At 29.5% G+C, this 20,630-nt stretch overlaps 1 protein-coding gene across 1 annotated transcript; it reads left to right on the top strand.

The window, feature by feature from the left end:
* Positions 1 to 219: 219 nt before the first annotated feature.
* LOC125834887 (uncharacterized) lies at positions 220 to 18,896 on the top strand. Its single transcript, XM_049514035.1, has 3 exons — positions 220 to 401; positions 18,392 to 18,442; positions 18,622 to 18,896. Exons 1-3 carry the CDS (start codon positions 293 to 295, stop codon positions 18,894 to 18,896), a joined length of 435 nt encoding a protein of 144 aa, XP_049369992.1. The 5' UTR covers positions 220 to 292.
* Positions 18,897 to 20,630: the final 1,734 nt, after the last annotated feature.

The following is a 20,630-nucleotide window of genomic DNA, read 5'->3' as shown; positions in this document are numbered from 1 at the left end:
TCAAGAAGATTATAACATTTTGAATATAACTAATTCTCAGCCAAATATAATTATATAATTATACTTTGCCATATAAAGATAACTAGGAAAGTGCAATATACAACTAGTCTAATATATAATCTGCCAACTTAACTAATAACTAGTCTGGTACATACATAATCTAACGATGCAACTTTTCAATTTTAGCTCACAAGAAGTTCAAATGATCAATACTATAAATAGAGGCAAAACGTTCATTAGTTTCATACAATTATCATAATTCAAGTAATAGTTATATTTAAGCAAAAAGAATATGGGATTGAAGGCATTTTTACTAATTGTTTTGGCTATTTTTCTTGTGATAACATCAGAGGTTGCAGCTAGGAAGTTGCTTCAGAGATCCATCACTTCCTCGGAAAATGGTATGCTATTTACATCGTAGTTTATATAAAGGTCTTACTGTTTGAAAAGTTAAATTATTTACTTTTTTAATATCAAATATTTTGAATCGTTAAGTAAGTTGACTGATAATACTTTTTGTAATTTTTTTTTAAAAATAAATAAATTAAGGAATCTATGCTCGTTTTCCTTATATGACATAGTAAGTGTTTAGTATATTTCAAAGAGTTTAATTTCCATAATGACACAAGTTTGGGTGGATCCGGCCTTTTAGTAATTTAGCACGTCTTGATCCGTTTAAATTCAATTCATCAAAAAGTTGCAAAATAGAGCCATATCCATGTAATTGGGCCCACCTTTTTAGTAACTTACACTGATCCTCTGATTCAATTCATTTAAAAATTGGACTGGTATGTGATAAGTATAGATATAGCTCGTGAAAAATCTTGTTAAAATAATACTTTTTAGGAGGAGGAGTACTTCCCGTAGTTGGAGGACTTTCAGGAGTAGGAGGAGGACTACTTCCAAATGCCGGAGGACTAATTTCAGGGCTTCCCATAGTCGGAGGACCTTCAGGAGTACTTCCCAAAGTTGGAGGACCTTCAGGAGTAGAAGGAGGATTACTTGGAGACCTAATTTCAGGACTTCCCATAATCGGAGGACTTCCATGAATTGGAAGAGGACTTTTCAGAATCCAAAGACTTCCCAGAGCTAATTAATAAATTACTAAAGACTATTTATGGTGTCTACTTATATATTATGTTGTGTGTTTTAGTAGGTAATAGTTTTGTTATTGGCAGTATGAATAAATGTATACCACCAAGCAGTGGAATGGTAACTAATCTTTTATCTTCAATTAGAGGTTCGAAACCTGGGTAGGAAGTCATCTTTGATAGGGAATGAATGCTTTACTTCCTAAAGTAAAACTTCACTGTCAAAGCGGAGATCAAACCCATGTAGGAAACCCAAATAAAACATATGAATAAATGTATGATAAGTGGCCGTTCATTTACTATATGGATGGTTATCATATCATGTGTCTTTGCATTATATTAATATAATAATATAAATAAATTTAAGGGAAATAATATCAGAGAACTTACTTTCTATACGTCCCTTTTCGTTTACAAGTAATTTTCATTTCTCATCCAAATAGTTACGAAAAAAAATTCAATTGAAGCTATTTTTTTTCCTGTGTATTTAATTATTGTTTTTGTTCCGTTTTACATAATATTCAATTTAACTTAAACTATTTTTTTTAATTTCTCATTCAATATCTAATATTCGTTTTGAGCCCCCCAAAAAATTTAGACATTTGCATGAAGAAAAATCATCATGTAACTACAACGGAAATGAATAACATGATTTACAAGTGAATTGCTTATGAAAAATCCATATATATATATATATATATTGACATCATTAGTTTAAAGAATTTTTGAACGATTTCTACATGTAAGTTTCATCGAAATATGGGATTTTTATGGTCTAATAGACGTCACACATTTCCATTAGTTTACCAAAGAAAGAGACAAAAACATTTAGATAAAATATCTATTGGATTAAAATTTCTCATCTAAAATGACTCACATATCATTTATACACAATATGACCATTCAGCCCCTATCTTCAACCAATAAAGTGCATAATCATTTTTTTTCTTAATAGTAATAATAAAACAAACGCCATAATCGGATCATTAGCCAACCTCCGATTAAGACGAGATATTACATAAAACTAGTAATTTCAAAGAGTCATAAAAATGGAAAAAAGAGAACCGCAGTGAAGAGCTTCATGACTCAAATTTTTAAATCCTGACTTGTCATAAATGTGTATCATTTCAAGTGAATAATACATCAAAAGGAGTTCATATTTAAAATTTGGGACTTATCAAAAGAAATTTGAGCTAGATGTCCATTGAAATACATCACCGAAGGGCTTCCAAGTTCAAATTTTGAAATTCCACTTGCAACAAATTTGAATCATTTCGTGTGAATAATATATCAAAAGAATCAAAAAATCGAGTGGAGCTCATATAAAAAATTTGAGACTATTTGGAGGAGATTTGTGTTTGTCGGGATTGAAAAAAATAATATAGCTCGTAAGAAAGATAAACTGCTGCAATGTATAAATATTGTATAACAATGTATATAAATGTAAATACATTTACGAACGTGGGTATATATCATATATACATGGTTATACATAATTATTTATACAATATCGATACATTATATAATTTATTTATACAATATCAATATATTAAGTAACTACTTATACAATATTAATACATTATATAATTATTTATACAATATCAATATATTACATATACATATATGATATATACTTACATGAGGAAAGGGACTTCAAGATGAAATAACCCTTCCTTCGTCTAATTAATTATTTTTCACCAGATAGATATGATGCTTTAACATATTTAGGTAATGAAAAAGCATAAAAAATTTGAAGATAAAATATTTTTCAAAGTTAGCCAACTGATCTGGAAGCACACCCACTCATAAACACTATTAAAAACAAAAGTAGATCTACCATAGTCGAAAATGGTGGATTTTCAATAAAAATTGATAGATTTGAGTTTCAAAAATCTCAATACTAAAAGTCGAACAATTCCATTATTTAATTTTTCAGTAAAATTATTTTTAAAAATTACAAAAATCAATCAAGATGATTTTCTTAAATTATACAATTATAAAATGCACTAAATGAAAATCAAATTGAGGTTTGTATCGTGGTAGGGTTTAGGGATACTGTACTAGCATTAAACCACCCGTCACTTGTAACACCTCAGGTTATTACGGTTATCTTTTGTTTCGTATAAAAGTTTTACGAGCCTTAATTTGAGAATTCTATTATAACTCCGCACATTATTTGATAACATCGTATTTTAATTGAAATAAAAAATTATACATAAAATGTGTTAAATATTTGTGGAAAAAAAATTCTTTGATACGATAAGTGTCGATCGCTCCTTTGCCTGGGCAAGATCTGACGACTCCTGCCCAAGGCGGGTTACGAATTCAGATTAGCTACTGTCAAAGAGGCCAGGAACGAGCTTCCGCTTTATCTAAAGAAAAAACCTCTTCCTTTCTCTCTTCCTGATCAGTGGATGAGTCGCTAGTTCAACTATCCCTCGGAGACAGGGTCGAGAAGTACCATGCATGGTTGCCCCCCGTCCTTTCATTCTATTAGTCTCACCCAGCAAGTCACCCCAACCCTACAGCCAAAAAAGGTAAGCGCCTAGCGCGAGCCTTATTTATTAGTTTAGTAAAGTCAAGCTTTGGCTCCATAAAGACTAAAGAAATGGATAAAAAAAAGGGGGGGACTTATGCATTTATTTTATAAGACTTTTTTTTTATCAATTAATAATATTTTAACAGAAATAGTAAGTCTAGTTATGTCAAAAAACTAACTACTATTATATGAGGTAGACTTTATTTGAAATAATTTTCTCTTAATTGTGATATATTCAAAAATTATATATATTTTATCACGAATCTACACAATAGCTGAATACTTATTTAACGGAATAAACTTAGTTTGGGTGTTGTAACCTCCACTGTCCACGTGGAAGTGGAGGAAGGTGTTATACAAAAGTGATTATGGGATTATGAGAACAAGAGTACCCACGGGCCAAGATTGGCAACATGATTATGGCAAGTGCTTTTCCTTGTGTGGATCCTATTTCAATGGGAACTTGATGAGTCGATCCACCTACACGTCTTGCTTTTACTATTATATCGAGAGTTACTCCACGTATTGCTTGACGTAAAACGGATAGTGGATTTGTTTCTGTCTTTTGTTGAATCTTTTTCACGGCTCGATAGATAATTTGATAAGCCAATGATTTTTATGGGGCCTATTGCCTATATTTATTCGGATGAGACACCGATGGCCACAAGTTGGCGGATATGATGTCGAGCTACCGAAAAGCATCACCATTGCTAGCATTTGGTTGGGTATGTCATGCATGTGCATCTATATATATATATATATATATATATATATATATATATTCACGACATACGATTACTCGAGCATACCATGCATATTTTACTATTACGATGTCAGATGTCGACCATGAAGGTTATTTGAGTTTCAGTTTCAGGTGGTATCTCTATTACCCTTTTTACATCAACTATTTATGATTCTACTTACTGCCTTACATATAAGTACATTTCACTCGTACTGAGGTCTCATTGCCTAGAGATGCTGCATTCGTGATGCAGGTTCATATAGTGTATAGGATGAAAAATATATGTATTTGTATTTGTATATACAGTTTTCTCTCGCTTTATACAAACACAAACACATTTTATACATTTGTGTTTGTATAAAGTGAGAGAGGCGAGGGAGAGAGTGGAGAGCGAGAAATGGAGAGTGGCAAGCGAGAAATCTGAGTAGAGAGGTGAATGCCAACTGTTTGCTACGAGTTACAATTAAATCAAACTGTGGTTATAGCATTTAATTTGAATTAATAATTTGCTATTTTATACAATTTTCTCATTAATTTAACGTAAATAATAGAGCTAAAGACCTGAAATCTTTGTATCTAATTATAAACCTCAAAAAAAATATTTCCCCATTTAATAAGCTACACCAAAAATCTTAAAGATAAATAATTAATTATAATAATTAAAAAAAAATTAGTCCAATTTCCTTCTTTTGCATTACCATTACTAACAAAAAGTGATTTTTTTGATGGTACATCTATTTAAAAAAAATTGCTATTTGGTTCTTTTTTTTCCACACTCCAACTCAAGAGAAATAATAATATTTTTATTTACCGTCCAATGTTTCTGAAACTTTCAATCTATTAATCGATGATGAATATGATATTTTAGTGAATATAACTATAAAAGGTAAGGTTCAGTATTTCATATTTTCATTAATGTCAAAAGAACAACATTAAGGTGGTCCAAATAGCCCCAACATTCTGATAATATTATCAGTGGAAAATTAGCTCTAAAAGTCTTATCATAGAAATTTAGAAAGTTATCTTATTATGCCATATGTTTAATTAGGCTAATAAGAGTTTGTTCCATGTCTTTTTCATAGACAGGGCAGCGCAAAATATTGATATCGGATTCATTTGATTTCATATATTTTTCGACATCGGTTATAAATTAGTGTGTAAAAATTTGGAAAAATAGCAATAGAAAATATTTTCGTGAGATTTCACTGAGAATGTTGTTATTGTTGTTGCAGTTGGCTTCTTTGTGCACATCAATTGTATCAGATAGTTTATACACATGATTTTAAATATAAATATAAAAATATTTACTAATAAATAAGAAAGTACAATGTGTTTAGTGTTAATAATGTTAAATTTTTAAATCATCTTTATTGTGAAGCATGACCAATAACGACTTTGGGTCTGATCAATAGCTATTAGTGTTAATTATTTATGTATTTTAATAATAAATGCCTTTATTTGATGTGATTATGGAATCAAATTATCTTTAAAACTCTTAATATGACGTTATTCGTAGGATTTCCAAATAAAATGATGTTATGAATCAATTTTAGTCAAGTGCTCTTTATTTTTATTTAGTATGTCGGAGGACTTATGAAATGACAGAAAATCTATCAAGAAATGACAAAAAAGTATTGGTATAAAATCTATTGTCATTAAATTTATAGTATAATTATTATTTTTATGAGAACTTATAAATATAATAGTACATAAACTGCATAATTTCTTTTATCCTTATAATATAAAAGGATAAGAATTATATTTATTTGAATTGGAGATGAGGTAATTTTTTTAGTTAATTAAAATAACAAAAGTTATATGTGCGCGGTTAGTTTTTTTTTTTTTTTTTTTTTTTTTAAAACAGAACCTTTTTGAATGTGCAATGTTGACTTTTTTAAAAGTTATTTATAAAACATATAAGATTAATTAAAAGATGAAGATTTAAAATTTATAGTTTTGAAGATGGTTATAACTTCACACTTTCTATAATGTAGATTTTTAGCAAATAGTAATGTGACAAGTGTCGCGCTCATTTAAAATATATTAATCCTCATTACATCTTCAAATTGAGTTATTATAATATCATAATTTTTTTTCCTGAAGATTGGAAAGGTAAAAGAAACAACCCAACACTTAATAGACAAATTTAAGAAATTAATAGAAAATGAATTAACTTTTACCAAAATTTCTATGTCTAAGCTATTTTTTAAAATTTCATCTAGATATCTGTTTGGGTGTATTTTGTTTAATATTAACTAATTTTTGAAATGATTACAACTTCCCCAATTAGCGATTTATATGCTAAAAATGAAAGAAAAATGAGAGTACATGAAAAGTCTAATTAATAACTATTACTAATTTACTAATGGTTATTATGAATTTCAATGATAAATGTCTTTATTTGATGTAGCTATTGAATAAAATTATCCTTAAAAATTCTAATATTACTTGATTAACAAGATTTTAAAATAAATTGATGCTAGGAATCAATTAGAATAGAGTGATCTTTAGTTTCACTTAATATGTGGGAGGACACATGACACAACTTTAAATACTTCAATAAAAAAACAAAAAAAATTATCAACATAAAATCTATTGTCATTAGATTTGTAGTTTACTTTTATTTTTGTGAGAATTTATTATTATTATTATAGTACATAAAGTGCATAACTTTTTTTTTTAATATAAAAGGATAAAAAATATTTTTATTTCAATTGGAGATGAGGAAATATTTTTAAGTTAATTAAAATAACAAATAGTATATGTGGGTGGTTAGTTTTTTCCGAAATTTGGAAAAGAAAAAAACCAATTCAGTACTTGACAGATAATTTTAAGATATTAATTAAAAAAGATGGACTAATTTTTACAGAAACTTTTATCTCTAATCTATTTTTTAAAATATCATAAAGATAACAGTTTGAATGTCTTTTCTTTAAGAATATATCACTAAATTGATTGTTTAGTCACTTATTTTATATGTAAAAATAGCAAAAAAAATAAAAATAATTAATGAGTAGTTTATGAAATCAATTCTTGAAAAAAAAAATATACGAATTCATCGGAAAATTTTGAATATTATTGCATATAACATAGAATCTGACGACAATTTTAGATAGAGAAAATATTTTAAAATATTATTGCACATAACATTAAGTTAATATGATCATATAAATAGTAATAATGTATTATTATAACCTTTTTTTTTTAAAAAATTACCATAATAAATTTTATAAATTATTCTTAATTTAAAAATATCCGCACATCGCGCGGGCACATATACTAGTAATTTATAAATTCTAGAAAATTTATGGTGCTGACATGTGTCACTTTTTCCTCTCCTATTATATATAGATAGATGTTAATAATTTATAAATTCTAGAAAATTTATGGTGCAGACATGTGTCACTTTTTCCTCTCCTATTATATATAGATAGATTTGGGCAAAAATAACGGATAGATTTTTCTGAATATTATTTTTAATTTTTTTTTTACACAACACTGACTATAAAACAATGAATGTTGTGGTTCAATTTATCAATAAACTCGATAGCAAAAATAATTTTCCGGGGTTTTAGTGCTAAAAGAACTAACAAATTTCTATTATTTTGTGTCGCCATCTAATTAATGCACAAGTTCTTGAGTCATCTAACAACAACATATATATATTCAGTGGAATTCCACAAGTACAGAGGTTTGAAGATTCTTTAGTCATCTAAACAACAAGTGAAGTACGGAATAATCAACATAAGAATTTTACCTTGAAAAAACTCGTTGCTCAAAGGAGTAATAAAATCAACGAAAAAAAATTACGACGTATACCTTCGTAAGTGATTAGAACAACAAAATCCGACTCAATAATAACATATTTGTGCCAACTCAAATTCTGACAAGACGTCTATCGAAAATTTGCTATTTAGTGATTAGAACCATAAAAGAAAATATGGTCCAGTGTTTCAATGTCAAAGTGCTACTCTTTAAAAGTCGAAATTTAGAAATTAAAGGTATCTTAATGTGCCATATGTTTAATTAGGCTAATAGGAGTTTGTTCTTGGTCTTTCTCATAGACAGGGGCGGACGTAGAATATCGATATCAGATTCATCTGATTTCAGTAATTTCAATGAAGATTGTAAATTGAATTGGATGTTTCATTTAGGCTATTTCCTACCTTACCCTTTCAATTAATTTAGAAAATACAAACAACAAATATAAACTCAGGGTTCACTCGACGAGTTAGTTTAAGTTGGATATCAATCACATCCTACACCAACTCCATTTAGGAGCCTGACATCCTCTATAACGGACAAGTTTATTTAGGAATCAATTTTTCATGTTATGTGCTATACAGCAATCAAAACGTATTCAGATAAACAATGTTGTTAGAGACAAGTTTTTACTGGAATATGAAACTTCTAGTTAGTAAATCAAGACATTTATAACATTTTTGGATACTAAAAGACGCTACCTCTGTTAGAGCATATAATATTACAATAATATACTATAAATTAAATATAGTAAATTCAAACAGCATGATCTGTTTAATTCTTAACCATATATAATTATTATACGTTGCCATATATAGCTAATTAGGAATATGCAATATATAGTTATTTCATTTAGTCTAATCTGTCAACTTAATTAATAACTAGCGGGACTCTACTAATACAAAATTTCAAATTGATCAATACTATAAATAGAGGCAAAATGTTCATTAGTTTTCTGCAATTATCATAATTCAAATAGTAGTTATATTTAAACAAACAAAAAAAATGGGATCGAAGGCATTTTTGCTAATTGTTTTGGCTATTTTTCTTGTGACAACATCAGAGGTTGCAGCTAGGAAGTTGGCTCAGAGTTCCATCACATCCTTGAAAAAGGGTAAGCTCCCTGCGTCCTATTTTATGTAAAGGTGTTACAGTTTGAAAAGCCAAATTATTTGTCTCATAAATTTTCTTAGGAATATTTGAATCGTTATCTAAATTGACTTTGATACTTTTCCTTTAATTAAGACCTTAATTTCGTAAATTGAATTGTTCCATTCCCTCCTTAATAAAAGCCTAAATTACCCAACCTTTAGTAACTTAGCCAAGCATGATTCGTCGAAAGTCAATTTGTCTATAAGTTGCACAAAATAAGCCCATGAAAGTATGCCATACGCAAGTAATTTGGTGGGTGAATGACCCGGCCACCGTTTTAATTACTTAGATCATTTTGATTCGTCTTAATTTAGTTCATTTAAAAATTGGGGGCGTATGATAAATATAGGGCCTAAGTTAATCTATGAAAAAACCTTGCAAAAATAATATTTTTTAAAAAAAATATATTTAATATGTTATATATAGTTTTTTAATAAAGAAGAATTTTCTTTAATAATTTTGTTTGTTATTACAAAAATTATAAGAATTGGAGGAGGACATTAACATGCATGTATGTGTATGATATCTGGTGCAGGAGAGGCAAGTGACAAATTTTTCGGAGGAGAACTTCCAGGATTTGGGGGAGGTTTTCCGGGAATTGGTGGACTTCCCGGAATCGGAGGAGGACTTCCAAAAATTGGAGGACTTCCAACAATAGGAGGACTTCCCGGAATAGGAGGGCTTCCTGGAATCGGAGGAGGATGTCCAAAAATTGGAGGACTTCCAAAAATAGGAGGAGGACTTCCCGGAATCGGAGGACTTCCCGGAATCGGAGAACTTCCAAAAATTGGAGGACTTCCAACAATAGGAGGAGGAGGACTTCCCGGAATCGGAGGACTTCCTGGAATCGGAGAACTTCCAAAAATTGGAGGACTTCCAACAATGGAAGGAGGAGGACTTCCTGGGATAGGAGGACCCTCAGGAATTGGTGGAGGAGGACTTCCGAGAATTAGAGGACTTCCCGGAATCGGAGGACTTCCAGGACTAGGAGGAATTCCTGGAATCGGAGGACTTCCAGAAATTGGAGGAGGAGGAGTTCCCAAAATTGGAGGACCTCCAGGAATTGGAGGAGGAGGATCTCCTGGAATAGGAGGAGGAAAAGGTGGACTTCCAGGATTTGGAGGACTTCCTGGAATCGGAGGACCTTCGGGAATTGGAGGAGGAGGACTTCCTAAAATTGGAGGACCTCCGGGAATAGGAGGAGGAAAAGGAGGACTTCCAGGATTTGGAGGACTTCCTGGAATCGGAGAACTGCCTGGAATTGGAGGACTTTCGGGAATTGGAGGAGGAGGACCTCCAGGAATAGTAGGAGGAAAAGGAGGACTTCCTGGAATCGGAGGACTTCCAGGATTTGGAGGAATCGGAGGACTTCCAGGAATTGGAGGAAAAGGAGGACTTTTCAAAACCGAAAGACTTCCTTGATCTAATTAATTAATTACTAAAGAATATCTATGAAGAATATCCATTGTGGTTATATATATGTATATAGTGTTTTAGTAGGTAATAGTTTTGTTGTTGAAAGTATGAATAAATGTATACCACAAAAGGTTGTGTTGGAGTGATAAGTAATTTTTTATTCTTAATTAGATGTTTCAGACCTGGATATGCATGTAATCACCTTTGATAGGAAGCACTTTACATTCAATGTGTAACTTTATCTATATGAATTCAAATAATTTGGACTCTAATACGGATATCAAACACCATATAGAAAAAAAGTGAAATGTATGGCATTCGTTTACTATGGACGAATGATTATCATATCGTGTTTCTTTATATAAATAATAATTAAATAATATCAGAAAACTTATTACAAGTAATTATCAACCAATTTTTTTATGAAATTTATAATTCTTTAAAATAAAATTGTTGACTGCACCAACCAGTTTATCGATCAATCAATTATTTTTAATGAGTTAACCAGAGTTTTAACCAAGAAAACTGGTTTTCTGAATATTATTCTTTATTTAAAAAAAAAAAAAAAAAAAAAAACAGGTTGGATTTATTCGTTCATGAAACAATAAATTTTGCGGTTCGATTTACCCTATAGTAACAAGTATTTTCCCGAATTTTGACGCTAAAATAATCGACTGATATTTGTTGGTTCCTTCATAAACTCAAATTTTACCAAATAAATTTTGAAAAGTATGTCACGTACCATATGTTTAATTTAGTCTAATAAGAGTTTGTTCCATGTCTTTATCATAGACAGGGGAGGACACCGTACTAGATTTATCTTAATTTAGTACTTTTGATATGGATGTAAATTTATGTATAAAATTGTATTAAAAAATAGTTAACAGTAATAAAAATGAATTGGTATCTTTAAAAATATAATTGGATCAATATTCTGAAAAATAGTAAAGAAAAACCACTTTCCAGTTAAAATTATTTTTAGAAATAAGGTGAATTTATTGATGTAAAAATAAGGTACGTAAGTGACTTTAATTACTTTCACTAAGTTGGTAGAAATTTAATTTACTCCTATTATTCAGTTACGATTTACTACTTTAGTATTTTAGTTTTTCATGTTATGTTATATTATATGTTTTTTATAATAACATTGTGCTATAATAGTTTTAACATATTATCTGAATTGTGAATAATGATAATGTTATAAAGAAGCTCGATAAGTCAAGAAGATTATAACATTTTGAATATAACTAATTCTCAGCCAAATATAATTATATAATTATACTTTGCCATATAAAGATAACTAGGAAAGTGCAATATACAACTAGTCTAATATATAATCTGCCAACTTAACTAATAACTAGTCTGGTACATACATAATCTAACGATGCAACTTTTCAATTTTAGCTCACAAGAAGTTCAAATGATCAATACTATAAATAGAGGCAAAACGTTCATTAGTTTCATACAATTATCATAATTCAAGTAATAGTTATATTTAAGCAAAAAGAATATGGGATTGAAGGCATTTTTACTAATTGTTTTGGCTATTTTTCTTGTGATAACATCAGAGGTTGCAGCTAGGAAGTTGCTTCAGAGATCCATCACTTCCTCGGAAAATGGTATGCTATTTACATCGTAGTTTATATAAAGGTCTTACTGTTTGAAAAGTTAAATTATTTACTTTTTTAATATCAAATATTTTGAATCGTTAAGTAAGTTGACTGATAATACTTTTTGTAATTTTTTTTAAAAAATAAATAAATTAAGGAATCTATGCTCGTTTTCCTTATATGACATAGTAAGTGTTTAGTATATTTCAAAGAGTTTAATTTCCATAATGAAACAAGTTTGGGTGGATCCGGCCTTTTAGTAATTTAGCACGTCTTGATCCGTTTAAATTCAATTCATCAAAAAGTTGCAAAATAGAGCCATATCCATGTAATTGGGCCCACCTTTTTAGTAACTTACACTGATCCTCTGATTCAATTCATTTAAAAATTGGACTGGTATGTGATAAGTATAGATATAGCTCGTGAAAAATCTTGTTAAAATAATACTTTTAGAAGGAGGAGTACTTCCCGTAGTTGGAGGACTTTCAGGAGTAGGAGGAGGACTACTTCCAAATGTCGGAGGACTAATTTCAGGGCTTCCCATAGTCGGAGGACCTTCAGGAGTACTTCCCAAAGTTGGAGGACCTTCAGGAGTACTTCCCAAAGTTGGAGGACCTTCAGGAGTAGAAGGAGGATTACTTGGAGACCTAATTTCAGGACTTCCCATAATCGGAGGACTTCCATGAATTGGAAGAGGACTTTTCAGAATCCAAAGACTTCCCAGAGCTAATTAATAAATTACTAAAGACTATTTATGGTGTCTGCCTCAAAAACAGAAGAAAGGGTGGAAAGTGAGGAAGAACTTATATATTATGTTGTGTGTTTTAGTAGGTAATAGTTTTGTTATTGGCAGTATGAATAAATGTATACCACCAAGCAGTGGAATGGTAACTAATCTTTTATCTTCAATTAGAGGTTCGAAACCTGGGTAGGAAGTCATCTTTGATAGGGAATGAATGCTTTACTTCCTAAAGTAAAACTTCACTGTCAAAGCGGATATCAAACCCAGGGAGGAAACCCAAATAAAACATATGAATAAATGTATGATAAGTGGCCGTTCATTTACTATATGGATGGTTATCATATCATGTGTCTTTGCATTATATTAATATAATAATATAAATAAATTTAAGGGAAATAATATCAGAGAACTTACTTTCTATACGTCCCTTTTCGTTTACAAGTAATTTTCATTTCTCATCCAAATAGTTACGAAAAAAAATTCAATTGAAGCTATTTTTTTTCCTGTGTATTTAATTATTGTTTTTGTTCCGTTTTACATAATATTCAATTTAACTTAAACTATTTTTTTTAATTTCTCATTCAATATCTAATATTCGTTTTGAGCCCCCCAAAAAATTTAGACATTTGCATGAAGAAAAATCATCATGTAACTACAACGGAAATGAATAACATGATTTACAAGTGAATTGCTTATGAAAAATCCATATATATATATATATATATTGACATCATTAGTTTAAAGAATTTTTGAACGATTTCTACATGTAAGTTTCATCGAAATATGGGTTTTTTATGGTCTAATAGACGTCACACATTTCCATTAGTTTACCAAAGAAAGAGACAAAAACATTTAGATAAAATATCTATTGGATTAAAATTTCTCATCTAAAATGACTCACATATCATTTATACACAATATGACCATTCAGCCCCTATCTTCAACCAATAAAGTGCATAATCATTTTTTTTCTTAATAGTAATAATAAAACAAACGCCATAATCGGATCATTAGCCAACCTCCGATTAAGACGAGATATTACATAAAACTAGTAATTTCAAAGAGTCATAAAAATGGAAAAAAGAGAACCGCAGTGAAGAGCTTCATGACTCAAATTTTTAAATCCTGACTTGTCATAAATGTGTATCATTTCAAGTGAATAATACATCAAAAGGAGTTCATATTTAAAATTTGGGACTTATCAAAAGAAATTTGAGCTAGATGTCCATTGAAATACATCACCGAAGGGCTTCCAAGTTCAAATTTTGAAATTCGACTTGCAACAAATTTGAATCATTTCGTGTGAATAATATATCAAAAGAATCAAAAAATCAAGTGGAGCTCATATAAAAAATTTGAGACTATTTGGAGGAGATTTGTGTTTGTCGGGATTGAAAAAAATAATATAGCTCGTAAGAAAGATAAACTGCTGCAATGTATAAATATTGTATAACAATGTATATAAATGTAAATACATTTACGATACGTGGGTATATATCATATATACATGGTTATACATAATTATTTATACAATATCGATACATTATATAATTTATTTATACAATATCAATATATTAAGTAACTATTTATACAATATTAATACATTATATAATTATTTATACAATATCAATATATTACATATACATATATGATATATACTTACATGAGGAAAGGGACTTCAAGATGAAATAACCCTTCCTTCGTCTAATTAATTATTTTTCACCAGATAGATATGATGCTTTAACATATTTAGGTAATGAAAAAGCATAAAAAATTTGAAGATAAAATATTTTGCAAAGTTAGCCAACTGATCTGGAAGCACACCCACTCATAAACACTATTAAAAACAAAAGTAGATCTACCATAGTCGAAAATGGTGGATTTTCAATAAAAATTGATAGATTTGAGTTTCAAAAATCTCAATACTAAAAGTCGAACAATTCCATTATTTAATTTTTCAGTAAAATTATTTTTAAAAATTACAAAAATCAATCAAGATGATTTTCTTAAATTATACAATTATAAAATGCATTAAATGAAAATCAAATTGAGGATTGTATCGTGGTAGGGTTTAGGGATACTGTACTAGCATTAAACCACCCGTCACTTGTAACACCTTGGGTGTTTACGGTTATCTTTTGTTTCGTATAAAAGTTTTACGAACCTTAATTTGAGAATTCTATTATGACTCCGCACATTATTTGATAACATCGTATTTTAATTGAAATAAAAAATTATACATAAAATGTGTTAAATATTTGTGGAAAAAAAATTCTTTGATACGATAAGTGTCGATCGCTCCTTTGCCTGGGCAAGATCTGACGACTCCTGCCCAAGGTGGGTTACGAATTCAGATTAGCTACTGTCAAAGAGGCCAGGAACGAGCTTCCGCTTTATCTAAAGAAAAAACCTCTTCCTTTCTCTCTTCCTGATCAGCGGATGAGTCGCTAGTTCAACTGTCCCTCGGAGACAGGGTCGAGAAGTACCATGCATGGTTGCCCCCCGTCCTTTCTTTCTATCAGTCTCACCCAGCAAGTCACCCCAACCCTACAGCCAAAAAGGTAAGCGCCTAGCGCGAGCCTTATTTATTAGTTTAGTAAAGTCAAGCTTTGGCTCCATAAAGATTAAAGAAATGGATAAAATAAGGGAGGGACTTATGCATTTAATTTATAAGACTTTTTTTTATCAATTAATAATATTTTAACAGAAATAGTAAGTCTAGTTATGTCAAAAAACTATCTACTATTATATGAGGTAGACTTTATTTGAAATAATTTTCTCTTAATTGTGATATATTCAAAAATTATATATATTTTATCACGAATCTACACAATAGCTGAATACTTATTTAATGGAATAAACTTAGTTTGGGTGTTGTAACCTCCACTGTCCACGTGGAAATGGAGGAAGGTGTTATACAAAAGTGATTATGGGATTATGAGAACAAGAGTACCCACGGGCCAAGATTGGCAACATGATTATGGCAAGTGCTTTTCCTTGAGTGGATCCTATTTCAATGGGAACTTGATGAGTCGATCCACCTACACGTCTTGCTTTTACTATTATATCGAGAGTTACTCCACGTATTGCTTGACGTAAAACGGATAGTGGATTTGTTTGTCTTTTGTTGAATCTTTTTCACGGCTCGATAGATAATTTGATAAGCCAATGATATTTATGGGGCCTATTGTCAATATTTATACGGATGAGACACCGATGGCCACAAGTTGGCGGATATGATGTCGAGCTACCGAAAAGCATCACCATTGCTAGCATTTGGTTGGGTATGTCATGCATGTGCATCTATATATATATATATATATATATATATATATATATATATATTCACGACATACGATTACTCGAGCATACCATGCATATTTTACTATTACGATGTCAAATGTCGGCCATGAAGGTTATTTGAGTTTCAGTTTCAGGTGGTATCTCTATTACCCTTTTTACATCAACTATTTATGATTCTACTTTCTGCCTTACATATAAGTACATTTCACTCGTACTGAGGTCTCATTGCCTAGAGATGCTGCATTCGTTATGCAGGTTCATATAGTGTATAGGATGAAAAATATATGTATTTGTATTTGTATATACAGTTTTCTCTCGCTTTATACAAACACAAACACATTTTATACATTTGTGTTTGTATAAAGTGAGAGAGGCGAGGGAGAGAGTGGAGAGCGAGAAATGGAGAGTGGCAAGCGAGAAATCTGAGGAGAGAGGCGAATGCCAACTGTTTGCTACGGGTTACAATTAAATCAAACTGTGATTATAGCATTTAATTTGAATTAATAATTTGCTATTTTATACAATTTCTCATTAATTTAACGTAAATAATAGAGCTAAAGACCTGAAATCTTTGTATCTAATTATAAACCTCAAAAAAAATATTTCCCCATTTAATAAGCTACACCAAAAATCTAAAAGATAAATAATTAATTATAATAATTAAAAAAAAATTAGTCCAATTTCCTTCTTTTGCATTACCATTACTAACAAAAAGTGATTTTTTTGATGGTACATCTATTTAAAAAAAATTGCTATTTGGTTCTTTTTTTTCCACACTCCAACTCCAGAGAAACAATAATATTTTTATTTACCGTCCAATGTTTCTGAAACTTTCAATCTATTAATCGATGATGAATATGATATTTTAGTGAATATAACTATAAAAGGTAAGGTTTAGTATTTCATATTTTCATTAATGTCAAAAGAACAACATTAAGGTGGTCCAAATAGCCCCAACATTTTGATAATATTATCAGTGGAAAATTAGCTCTAAAAGTCTTATCATAGAAATTTAGAAAGTTATCTTATTATGCCATATGTTTAATTAGGCTAATAAGAGTTTGTTCCATGTCTTTTTCATAGACAGGGCAGCGCAAAATATTGATATCGGATTCATTTGATTTCATATATTTTTCGACATCGGTTATAAATTAATGTGTAAAAATTCGGAAAAATAGCAATAGAAAATAATATGAACTTGTAATTTTAAAAAATATAATGGAGAAATATTCTATATATACAAAATTATTTACGAAATATAGCATGAGATTTTTTGCTTACCAAATATAACGTGAGTTTTTCATACAAAATTTCGCTCAAAATTTTATGCACGAAAACTATATAAAATTGGTATGATATAAAATTTCTTATAAAGTTTATGGTAGATTTTTGAGAAAAAGAATGTATATAACAATATGAAATATGTATATAGTTGTACAAATTTTCCATAAAGTTACATACCAAATTATTTTTTCTGCACAGAGTTCATGTTGATGTTGGTTTCTGAAAATTTAATACAATTACAACAATATTGTGTATTACTTTCATATAAATTTAATACAATTAAAATTTTAACTTTTTGGGTTTGTTCGAATCATCTTTTCGGTAAAAGATTTTTTTAAAATAAAAATCGTATAAATTGAGTAATTTTAGTGATAAAAAAAAATGACATTAATTGTTTTATTTGTCAATTTCACTAAATTGGGTGACGTTTTGTGTGAAATTATATACTTTGCAATATACAGCTAATTAGGAAAATGGCATATATAATTATTTAATCATTATTTTCCAACTTAATTAATAACTAGTCTGGTACATACGTACTCTACTAATGCAAATTTTCAATCTTAGCCCACACGAAATTCAAATGATTAATGCTATAAATTGAGGCAAAATGTTTCATTAGTTTTTCTCATCCTTCTTACAATTATATTATTAATTCAATTAGTATTAATATTTAACTATATAGTTTCAAAATGGGATCGAAGGCATTTTTGTTAATTGTTTTGGCTATTTTTCTTGTGATAAACTCAGAGGTTGCAGCTAGGAAGTTGGCTCAGAGCTCCATCACTTCCCTAGAAAAGGGTACGCTCCCTCACTTGTATTTTATGTAAAGATGTTACTATTTAAAAAGTCAAATTATTTAAAAAATTATTATATATAGCTTTAATAACGAATTATTTCCTATAGTTTGGTTTGTTATTACAAAAATTATAAGAATTGGAGGTGGACATTAACATGCATATGTATGATTACTTTTGTAGAACAAACAAATGAAGAAAACAATAATGCCAAATTTCTAGGAGTAGCGCTTCCACCAATAGGAGGAGTACTTTCAGAAATTGGAGCACCTATTGGATTCGAAAGACTTTCAGGAAGTGGAGAACTTATCGAAATTGGAGCACCTATTGAATCTGAAGGACTTTTAGGAAGTGGAGAACTTATCGAAATTGGAGCACCTATTGAATCTGAAGGACTTTTAGGAAGTGGAGAACTTATCGAAATTGGAGCACCTATTAAATCTGGAGGACTTCCATGAATTAAAGGAGCAGGACATCTAGGTATAAATCTGAGTTAGTTGAACAGATATTGAAGCCCAAATAGAAAGATAAAAAAATAATATGAATAAATATATCATAAATCTCCATTCATTTATTATGGATGGATGGATGGATGGTTACCATGTCTCTTTTTATAATAAATAATCTCAGAGGGATTAGGGATCATTTGATAGGATGTATACGAATAACGTTGAATAGGGCAATGCTTGCATTAGTAATGTTGGTATAGTTATGTAACAGTTATTTCTTGTGCATTGTTTAATTTGATGTATTAAAAATAGTATGCACTAAATAATTTTTATTTTATTTATTTATTTGCAAAATTACGCTCCATACTGATGCATTTATTAAAATCTCTTACATTTCTAATACCATGAATTTTAATAAATTATTTGATCATAAAAAATGAACAACTTGAATCGAATTCACATTAAACGATAGTGAGGGTGTTATTAACTCTAGTACTGAAGAATTGGGCCTGGAGAGGTTCATGAAGTATTTGGGCTAAAACAATTAAAGATATATATACTCTAAATATAGCGTGATACTATGTGGATTTTTCTCTAAGAGAATCAAAATACAAAAAAATATATAAACACACGAAAAAAGAGATTAAGTGTAGGGTTCATACAAGTGGTCAAACCAGTGCACCATTCAATTGTTTTTTTTAAAAATAAATTATACGTGCCTTCAGAGAATATTTGATATATTGTAAGAATTATACTAATTGTGTATCGAGTTTAGTCCTTTAATGATTAGTTCGCGTAATCTCTTTCTTACACATAAATTAGCCGGGAGATAAGGTCTTCGTATATACTATACATTATTATCCTCTTCAGACCGACTTATAAAACCATGCTATTGTTATTGTTATTATTATTTTGGTGCAGCTGGAAATTGGTAAATTGTAGAAAAAATAAAAAATTAATAATAAGATACTCTCGCCCTCAATATAATTTCTATAAATATTTGTTAACCTTATGAAACATTAGCTCAAAAATTCATACTACCAAATAAAATGAAGAATTATCAATCGAATTAAAAATTGAAATTTTGTTAAATCAATATACTAAAGTATGTGTCTTATAATGACTTTAAATGCTGAATATTCTTTAATATTATCTACGCATCACACTGATTCAATTTCATATTAGTAAAATTGTATACTAACATTTTTAGATATAGCTTAACTCAAGACTCTAGGTAGGTTAGAATATCTTGAAGAAAGATATCAGTATATCAAGATAGTAAATGCAAACAGCATGATCTATGATCAACTCTCAGCCATATCTACATGTACCTTGCATAGCTAAAGAAAAAAAAAATTCTCTATCCGTTTTAATTAATTAATTAATTAATTTTTGATATGGCATAAAATTTAAGAAAATAAAGAAAATTCATAAATCTTGTGGTCTTAAATTATATATTCGTAGAATATGTTAAAATGTCTTTTAATCTTCCGAAAGAGACATTTATTTTTAAAAAAAAGCAAACCAAAAGGAAAAATAAGACAAACTAATTGAAACGAATTTTTTTTTAAGAGTCCATATTCAGATTCATATCCTAAATTAAGTATTTTGATTCTTGCACTCCGAGATTAGTTTTTTTTTTTTTTTAAGAATAGTTTATAAGAAAACAAATGGAGAAATCAAAATTTGGCAAGAGTTAGGGTACGACTTTGTGCTTAGCTCATCGTAACTCAATTCATCTCA

This window comes from Solanum verrucosum, unplaced genomic scaffold, assembly GCF_900185275.1.
Source record: "Solanum verrucosum unplaced genomic scaffold, falcon-dt-bn FXZP01000184.1, whole genome shotgun sequence".
NCBI classification, from domain to species: domain Eukaryota; kingdom Viridiplantae; phylum Streptophyta; class Magnoliopsida; order Solanales; family Solanaceae; genus Solanum; species Solanum verrucosum.
The sequence above is the reverse complement of the archived record's forward strand: the minus strand, read 5'-3'. Positions and strand labels throughout refer to the sequence as shown.

Bases quoted from the DNA above. Each gene is read 5' to 3' on its own strand.
- LOC125834887 (XM_049514035.1), top strand. From the start codon at position 293: ATGGGATTGAAGGCATTTTTACTAATTGTTTTGGCTATTTTTCTTGTG. The intron at 402-18,391 runs GTATGCTATTTA...TGATAAACTCAG, and splicing joins CATCACTTCCTCGGAAAATG to AGGTTGCAGCTAGGAAGTTG. The intron at 18,443-18,621 runs GTACGCTCCCTC...TTACTTTTGTAG, and splicing joins CATCACTTCCCTAGAAAAGG to AACAAACAAATGAAGAAAAC.